Source organism: Chrysochloris asiatica, unplaced genomic scaffold, assembly GCF_000296735.1.
Source record: "Chrysochloris asiatica unplaced genomic scaffold, ChrAsi1.0 scaffold00002, whole genome shotgun sequence".
Taxonomy (NCBI): domain Eukaryota; kingdom Metazoa; phylum Chordata; class Mammalia; order Afrosoricida; family Chrysochloridae; genus Chrysochloris; species Chrysochloris asiatica.
Genome location: NW_006408520.1, coordinates 32,237,272 through 32,247,333, shown reverse-complemented (window position 1 = coordinate 32,247,333; position 10,062 = coordinate 32,237,272). Strand labels below are relative to the sequence as shown.

At 37.1% G+C, this 10,062-nt stretch overlaps 1 protein-coding gene and 1 pseudogene across 1 annotated transcript in view; both read right to left on the bottom strand.

Annotated features, from left to right (window-relative positions):
• Positions 1-1,976: 1,976 nt before the first annotated feature.
• Positions 1,977-3,853, bottom strand: LOC102831892 (annotated as a pseudogene).
• A 5,175-nt stretch (positions 3,854-9,028) lies between these two features.
• The window catches only part of COL24A1 (collagen, type XXIV, alpha 1), a 562,513-nt gene continuing 561,479 nt past the window's right edge, over positions 9,029-10,062 (bottom strand). The window contains exon 58 of the mRNA XM_006831073.1: positions 9,029-9,175. Within this exon, the coding sequence (XP_006831136.1) occupies positions 9,029-9,175 (147 nt within the window). The remainder of the gene's footprint in view (positions 9,176-10,062) is intronic.

Genomic DNA, 10,062 nt, shown 5'->3' with positions numbered 1-10,062 from the left:
CACTCAGCTTTCTTGTTCAGTGAGTTGAAGAGTCTAACTCTACCTACAAATGCCTAAAGGCACACCTTACTCTGTCAAGACCCCTCCTGCCTGAAGACTTTCAGCTCTCTTGCATTGTGACCCAGCTTCCATGCATCTTGTGTTTGTCTACTGGTTCTGCTGCCACCATTTCTTTGCCATTGTTTCTCTCCCTCTGTACCATCTCAGGTGTTAGAGCTCTCCCCACTTCCTTATGAGCCCTCACTAAAATTACCTTTGACATCCATAATTCCATCAACAGTCTCTTCAAGGCAATCTAGGCTTTTACTACTAGGCAGCTTGGTACTCTTCTAGTCTGTAAGCATTACCCAATTTCAAAACCACATTTATATTTTAGGTATCTGTTAGAACATCACCACATTGGACTACTTCCATCATGGAAAGTGCATTGTTTTGTTCTTATTGGAATAGACACTCTGGATATGCATTTCTTCTGCCAAAACTACTATCCACAGACTTACAGAATGCCTTATCCACTGCCATGATATCCCACACAGCATCGTTTCAGATCAAGGAATCACTTTACAGCAAAAAAAAGTGTGGCAATGGGTCCATGCTTATAGAGTTCTCTGGTATTACCATGTTCTCCATTATCCTGAAGCAGTTGGCTTGATAGAACGAAGGACTGGCCTTCTGAAAACACAATATGGTATCAGCTAGTTAGCAATGCCTTGCAGGGTTGGGGCAATGTTCTGTAGGAGATTGTATATACTCTAAACCAATGTCTAATATTTTGTGCTGTTTCTCCAACAAATAGGATTCACAGGTTCAGAAGCCAAAGGGTGGAAATGTTTCTCCAATAGATAGGATTCACAGGTTCAGAAGCCAAGGGGCAGCACCAATCATTATTACTCCTAGGGACCCACTTGCAAAATATTTGTCTCCTATTCTTGCTACCCTGTACTTTGTGAGTCTGGAGGTCTTAATACCAAAGGTAGGAATACTCTCACCTGGATACACAACACTAGTTTACTGAAATAGTATGTAAGAATGATACCCAGCTCCTAACAATTTGGATCAACAAAAAAAGAAAGAAGTTACTATTGGGTGGTGTGATTGATCCTCATTAATAAGAGGAAATCAGATTGATACTCCATAATGGAGGTAAAGGAAAGTATGTCTGGAATAATGGAGATTCCTTAGGATATTTCTTAGTATTACCATGCCCCATGATTAAAGTCAATGGAAAATTAGATCAACCCAATTCCTACACAACTACTAATGGTTCAAACCCTTCCAGAATGGAGTTTTGTATTACCCCACCAGGCACAGAACCACCACTAGCTGAGGACTAAGGGAATGTGGAATGGGTGGTGGAAGAATGTAGTTCTAAATACCAGTTATGACCACATGACCAGTTGCAGATATGATGATTGTAATTGTTATATTTCTTTCTTGTATATGTGCACCAAATATTTTTGTTTTTTCACTCACAAATGGGTGAAGATGTAAATTGGGCTAGTATGTTGTTGGCTATATATGTGTTAGTTGTATAATGTTAGACTAAAGATTAACTTTATAATTGTCTTTATCTAGAGATTATGTATGGTTTAAGATGCCAAGTGGAGTCCTGGTGTGTCACTGTGTGTATATGTATATATGTGTATTACCAATAATTAGTTATGTGTGTACATGTATGTTGTTGTTAAGTTGTTACGTGCCGTTGAATCAATTCTGACCCATAGCAACCCTGTATAGGGTTTCTGAGGAGCAGCTGGTGAGCTTGAACTACCTAGCCTGAAGTTCAAATGGCTTTGCAATCTGGCGCATTAACACACAGCGCCACATCAGGACTCCATGTACATGTATATATGTATTCAAATGTTCTGTTTCTCACAATGATCACAGAAACTTTTTTTTCATCATGAACTAACAACACATTATCTTGAAACCAAACTGACCTAAGTTACTTTCTGTCTGAGTTGGTTCTCTAGAAACTAATTTCTCTGGTATTTCTGCATTGTCAGCCAATTCAGCATCAACAATTCATCATTACTTTCTGCACTGTAGTCAACTTCTTCTAGAAATTGAGGTTCATCTTCATCCAAAACGTAAGTGATTAACACTTGTTACTTTGCAGCGCCATTCAATCAAATCATTTTCAAAGTCAACAAAGCTGGAAGACAGGTTATATTCCAACTAGGATGTCAGTCTTTTCAAACAAAATCAACCAGCACAAAATTTTGCTCCTATCGCTTCCAATTCTCAAGTACCAATCTGTAAACTCTTATATTTTCTCTGATTGCAGCCACACAAAGTACTCTCCGTGGTATAGCTTCTTTGTACTCCTACTTTCCTCCAGACTACAACACGTGCTCTTTAGATTTCTTTTCAAGGAAAGTCTTTAGATTTCTCTTCAAGGAAACAACAGTGGCTCATGCAAATGCTGAGGCAATATGGCTCAGTATTTCAGGCAGAGTGTCTTTCACTATACCACACGAAGTTGCAATATCATTGGCATACTACACTGTCTCTTTGACGCTGCAGCCATAAATGAGTACAATTTCCTTTCGGTAGTGGCCATGGTAATCATAATAAACCAGGGGTAAACGCTTCACTAGGAGTTGTGGTGTGGTACTGTGGCTTAATGCACTGGACTGCAAAATTAGTTTGAACCTCAAGGTTGATGATTCAAACCAACCAGCCACTCCTTAGAAACCCTATAAGGGGTCACTGTGAGTTGGAATGGACTCAATGGCACTTAACAACAACAACAAAATGTTTCACTACAGCCAAGTATTGCAGCAGCCCCTTTGCTTGGTAAATTGTAGGAAGTAAATCTGGAATTGGACTTTGTCAGTTCAAATCTTCTCCACTTAAAGAACAACATGATTTCCAATGATGACATCATCTGGATTTAGCACAGGGACAATTTTAAATATAAAGGATTCTCATAAGCTTTTAGAAGTAGGGCTAATACTCATGAGATATTCCAATGTTCCTTTCATTAGTTTCTCCAGGATGTATCCGAGCAGATAAGAAAACGTAAGGGTGATTTCTGAATTAACAGGTATATTCATAATAATTAGACACCAATGGACACCTGTTTTCAGACAGGGTTTCACATAACACTTCTTTCCAAGATAGATTTGCTGAGATTTTTTGCAGATTCCAATTTTTTAAAAAATGTTTTATTGTGAATTATGTGATAGTTTACATGGAAGAACATAAGTTTTACATTTGTCCTATCGTATATTGTTTCATTGCCATGGTTACAATCCCCTCCATGCATCATCAACCAACCAAAGGGTACACACCACAAGCCTGCCCTCCGGGTCATCAGCACACAGCCCCACTCCTTCTCTGTGTCTAAAGTCCCCAGCTGCTCCATCTCTCGATTCCAATTTTTGAAGATATATAGGGATTGCTGTTGTTGTTGTTAAGTGCCGTTGAGTCGTTTCTGTCCCATAGCGATCCTGTATAGAAGTTTTGTGGAGCTTGAACCATCGACCTTGTGATTCAAACTGACTTTGCAGTACAGTGCATTAACCCACAGTGCAACACCAGGACTCCACGTAGGGAATAGTGAGCGATATGCAAAGTAGTAAACATCATCTTCATGTGGGAAACTGACTGACTGTAATTGTATAGTAGGATTTTCCCTTTTGTCTACCAGTTGAGAAGTGATTTTGATTTGATAGACATTGGTAGAACCCATAAGACAATGTTCCTTAGATTCCCTTTTCCCTGGAATGGAACCCACTGCTGAAGATGACTTTTTTACCAAACAATAGACAAGTGTATAGTAACAGATATCAGTCTCCACACTAATCCACCATGGTCTGGTGTTAAATGCGTCCTGAATGGAGTACATGTATGGTTATATACTCACTGGGAGGGGAGGCTGAATTGGGGTAACAAAGGAGGGAAAAAGACAGGTGAAGGCTCTTCCAGTCGGATGTGGTGTGGCCATTTTGAACTCTGGAAACATGATTTTTAATGGCTGCATGTTCTCCCATATGTTCCATAATTTATGAATTCGTCTCCTGTGGTTGCAGATCAAGGCTGCTATTTTTTTACAACCAGTTTTTGTTCTTAGACAGATTCCATTCTTTTTATAATTTTTTTTCTTAACTTAAAATGTTGACTGTACACACACACACAAACACAAGCACACATGCACACACAGATGAGTCAAAAATTATCTGCACTCCAGTTATATTAAAACACCTGTCCGCGTCCACGGCTGATGACAACAGTGCACGTGAAGTGATTCTGTGGAATAGATTAGTGACAGTGGATGATGCAGCAAATCAGTTGCAAAGCAGCCATGGCTCTGCCTATAAAATAATCCACAACAGATTTGGGTTTTGAAAAGTTTGAAAGATAGGTACTGAAAAAACTCATGGAAGAGAATAAACAGAAGTATTTGGACACCTGCAAATAAAGGAGCTCTGGTAGTGTAGTGATTACGAATCGGGCTGCGGACCGCAAGGTCAGCAGTTTGAAACTACCAGCTGCTCCGCGGGAGAAAGATGAGGCGTTCTGCTCCCGTAACAGCCTCGGAAACCCTGTTAAGGTCGCTATGAGTCAGATTAATAGCCTCGGAAACCGTGTTCAGGGTCACCATGAGTTGGAACCGACTCCACGGCACATAACAACAACAAAATAAAATTTGGACCAATACTCAAAGGAAGGTAAACGTTTCTTTTAAAAAATCATTACTAGTGGTGAGACATGAATTCATCACTATGTGCCTGAGAGTAAATGGCAGAGTATGGAATGGAAGCATCTTGAATTACCACCCAAGAAAAGTTCAAAAGTCAACCTCAGCTGGAAAATTGATGCTTACAGTTTTCTGGGATTCTCAAGGGCCAGTACTAGAATGCTATCAGGAAAAACTTGTTACAGTGAGATGCTCACTGAAGAGTTGAAGGCTAAACTTCAGATTGGATTAAACACAGAGGACTGCTATCCAAGAGCATTGTGAACTTGCATGACAATACACATCCTCACACTTCTGCCCACCCTGCTGACACTCTGCAAAAACTTCGTTTTGAGGTGTTAAGGCATCCTCCATATAGTTCTGTTCTTGCTCCATCAGACTTTCACCTGTTTGAAAGTAGCCCTTCCAGGACAAAGATTCACCTCTAATGAAGTGAAAACAGTGGTACATTTCTGGTTCGCAGCCCATCCTAAAACAGTTTTTTAATAAGGGAATATGAAATCTTTGACAGATGGACAAACTGTATTGAAAAGCAAGGAGGTTATGTCAAACAATGATATATTTGTCTTTTATAAAAGTTGATTAAAATAAATTCTACAGCTAGAGTGGGGATAATTTTTGACTCACTCTCATGTGTGTGTGTGTTTGATTCTCTGCCAACTGTTTTTGCCCCCTGCCTTCTCTTCCTTTCTTCTTCTTTTTTTTTTATATATATAAAGGGGAAAAGGGGTAGGTAGGAGTAAGGAGTGAGGGCTAGCTTTAGGACTGTGGATAGGTCTAGGCTAAGCCTAGGACTTCATGTAGTGTTAGGGTTATGGTTAGGAAAAGGGTTAGTGTTAGAAAGGGTTGGGTTAGGGTTAGGAGTAAGGTTTGGTTAGATTTTAGAGTCACAGTCAGGTTTATTTTTATTTATTTTTCTTGAAATCTACTTGACTTCCTCTTCATTTGGACATTCTGTAACTACATTATTCCCTCTTTTTACTTTTTGGGTTTATTGTTGTTTTTATTGTAACTGTATTTCTGGTTCAATATTGTCAGTCTGTTTTCTTTGCATACGTCCATACCTGGGTTCAGTCTAGGTGATAATGTCAAGTGTTTTAGTCTCAGGTTGTTTGCTGATATTGGCTCTTTGTCCAAAGAACCCCCTTTAGTATTTTTAGTTAGGTTGGTCCGGTTTTTACAAATTCTTTTAATTTCTGCTTATCTGAAAAGAACCCAATTTCATCATCATATTTGATTGGCAATATTGCTGGATTTAGGATTCTTGGTTGACATTTTTTTTCCCTTAAGTTTTATATATGTCATCCCATAGTCTTCTTACCTGCATGATTTCTGCTAAGAAATCAATTTAGTTCTCCTTTGTAGGTAACTTTGCTTTTTTTCTTGAGCTGCTCTCAGGGTTCTTTCCTTGTCTTGGGTTTTGAAAAGTTTGATTATAATATGTCTTGGTGCTTTTCTATTGGGGTCTGTCCTATTTGGAGTTCGTTCAACTTCTTGAATAGCTATCTTCTCATCTTTCATGATGTTAGAGAAGTTTTCTTCCAACAACTCGTAGACAATATTTGCTATGTTTGTTTGTTTGTTTTTTTGTCTTTTTCCTGTTCTGGAATTCTAATCACATGTAAGTTATTTCTGTTGATAATGTCCCATACAAAAAAATTCTCAATATTCATCTACTAAAGGAACAATCAGAAGAAAGAAAAAAATCTGAAGCATTTTATTCTTTCTTCTGATTGTTCCTTTAGCAGATGAATATTGAGAATTTTTTCTTCAAGGTCAATAATTCGGCATTCTATTGCTTCAATTCAACTTCTTTGCCCTTTCTGTGTATTATCTATTTCTGAACTCTTAGTATTAATCTTCTGGCTTTCTGATTGCTATTTTTGTATGGTTTCCATGTTTTCATTCATTTTGTCAACTTGTTTCCTTAATTCTTCTAAAGTTTTGTCCATATTTTCTTTGTTTTGATCTACAGTTTTCTTGATCATTCTTTCAAGCCTTTGAAGTTGCCTTATTAGCATTCTTTTAAATTCCTTATCAGGGAGTTCTGATATCATGTGTGGTGTTATGTTTTCTGACTCTGTATTTTGGTCACTTGTTTGAGTCACTCTGTCTTGTTTCTTCATGTAAGCTGAAATTGTGTTTTCCTTCCAGATACTGTGGTATTGTATTTATACTTGACTGATGACTGTATATTGTTGTGTTCTCAGGCACTCACCCTGTTTCGTGGTAGACGTGGTAGAGACTGAAAGTTCAAACACAGTTAGTTCTTTGTTCTCTGTGTAGGGCAGTTCTGGAGGTAGGCTCACTTGTCTCCAGAAAAAGGGGCACCATTCCATGCCTGCTCACAGTTTGCTGGTTTTACTTCTTTCTGGCTGCTCCTAACCAATTACCTTTTACAATTGGTACTCAGCCCACCACTGTCCTATCTCCTGATGTTCAGGGTTCCAGGATCACCACCTGTATCTATTTCATTCAGTCTCCTATGCCTTTGTTGCAGAGGGTCAGCTCAGTGCATCTGACTACTCTGCCATCTTGCCATGGGTCCCAGATTCCCATTATCTTTTAATTCCAGTTTTTCAAGAACATTTTGAAGCCCCCTCAAATAGAGCATGGTTCTTATATTCTATATTTATTTCCTCAATGATCTGTAGGAAAAACATACATCTGTGTCTCTGAGCTAAGGATTTTGTTTTGTGTTTTTGAACAGTATACCAAGTATAATGAAGATTACAGACTACGTTTGTTTCATTTAGAACCAACCTCTGTGCTCCTTTTTAAAGGATATCTTCATCAAATAAGCAATTAGATCTTTGCCATGGTTCCATTTTGTACAACTAGGGAATAGGCCTTGTAATCCTTTTGTACATTTTAACAGACATTTTTAAGATAATGTAAACATACAGAATGCAAATATACAGGTAATATAATATACAGAAAGATATCAGAAGGGCATAATATATACTAAAAAGACATGGTAACAAAAGAAAAAAGACAAATACTACCAAAATGATTTAAAGCACATTTTTTATTATAGATAGGTAAGTGTGGTTTGCTATGGCTAAAGGTTTGTTTAAATGGATGAAGAAGCTTTTCTATGTACCAAGAGATATACTATTTATTTTTTAATACTGAACTAATATTTGTCTGACAACAAAGGAAAACTGAACCGAGCCTTTTCTAGATATCAAAAGACTTTTTTTATCCCTCAAATGTTGCTTTAAAGATTGGTAGGATGAATAATATTTTAGGTCCCAATGTATTAAATATAAGAACAGCAAAAGAAAATCAATGAATATTACAAACATATTCTACTGAGCAGAAACAAAAGGTTTTTTATAATTTAACACAGCAGCAATTTAAAAAGTTTGCTGAATTAAAACTTTACAATATATATATATACAATGTATCATTCCAGATGATCATCATGGATTTAAAAAATAACACATTATAGTCCTCAAATTCTACCCCAAACCTACTACTGGATGTAGCTGGCCTATAATATTTTTTACAACAATTTAAAAAATAAAACAAAAACAAAAGAAATCTCCAACTTCTCTTGTGTATAATAAGCTCAGAATACAATGTGCTGGCTTTGATTCCATATCCACAAAGAGAGTTTTAAAACAGAACAAGTTCTTCACATAAATAATGTTTTACTTGTTATTATTAAGTATGTGACCAAACAAATTAAAATAAGTACTAACAACCAAAACATATCTTGATGTAATCAGTACATACACTCTTAAAGAATGACAAAGACGAAAAAAGAAATAAAATAGTCTACAAAAGCCACAAGCACCTTGTTTTAGAAAGAGTACCAAGCAACACAGAAAGGCAACACATAAGAGGTAGTGTACCATCGGCTAAGATGTATATGCCCATTGGGGACTTGAATACAGCTTAGTTATTTGGGAAGATAAAACATATAAGACTGTGGCTTATAATTTTTAGACAGAAGCATTACACATTTGGGAGCATTAGCCAGTATTGCCCCATAGTGCTCTGCGTCTCCAGCTGTCTAATGGGTACTTTGCTATCAGACAGTCAAAACATATAGGCTACCCTGAAGAATTCCATGTTCATAAATTTTCAGTTCTAGGGAATTCTCTAAGAAAGCTCAGATCAATATAAATTTTAAAAGAATTAAATAGTTTATCAATCATAGTCTTTTAAAAAATGCCTTTTTCTCCTTCTTAGGAGGAAGTCTTTTCTTCCTGAGATTATTTAAGATTTAGCCAATGCTTTATTCCATATATTACATTACCGTCCTGTCTGTTTTTCCCTCTGCAGAAATAATCTGGCCAACATGAATTCTGAACTTTAGAGGAAGCATACAGAACTGCTTTCAATGTAGTACTTCTGTCCTGTTTTGAGATGAGTAAATTTTTGTATTTCAATCACTGGAAGTTGACTAGGATCCTGGGAGTGAAAAAGAAATTTTGTCTTATGCCAGCTGCCATCTTGAATCTGTAAAATAAGAACAAGATGTTTTTATATATAACTGTTTCATTACTAGTCATTTTCATCAGACAATACTCTTTATAGACAATGTAGATTGATGTTAAGGATTAGAGACTATGAACAGAAAATGCCCATGTATAGTATAGTGGGATATCATTGCTGACGTCAGATTGATCTTGGCTGAAAGCAGAGAATACCAGAAAGATGTTTACCTGTGCTTCATTGACTATTCAAGGGCTTTCAATTGTGTGGATCATGACAAGTTATGGACAACATTGTGATGTCTGAGTATTCCGGGACACTTAATTGTGTTTATGAGGAACCTGTACATAGACCGAGAGGCAGCTGTTTGAACAGAACAAGGGAACACTGAATGGTTTAAAATTAGGAAAGGTGTGTGACAGGGTTGTATTCTTTCACCATACTTATTCAAGCTGTATGCTGAGCAAACAAGCTGAGAAACTATATTATATGAAGAAAAACATAGCATCAGGATTGGAGTAAGATTCATTAACAACCTGCCAGATGCCGATGGTACAACCTTTTTTGTTGAAAGTGAAGAGGACTTAAAATACTTAGTGATGAAGATGAAAGACCACAGCCTTCAGTATGGGCTTCATCTCAATATTAAGAAAACAAAAATCCTCACCACTGGATCAATAAACATCCATATAAATGGAGAAAAGATTGAACTTGTTAAAGACTTCATTTTGCTTGGATGAACCATCAACACTCAAGGAAGCAGCAGTCAAGAAAATTGCATTAGGCAAATCTGTTACACAAGACCTCTTTAAACTGTTTAAGAGCAAAGATGTTAGTGTGAGGACTAAGGTGTGACTGACCCAAGCCATGGTATTTTCAATAACCTCATAGACATGTGAAAGTTGGACAGT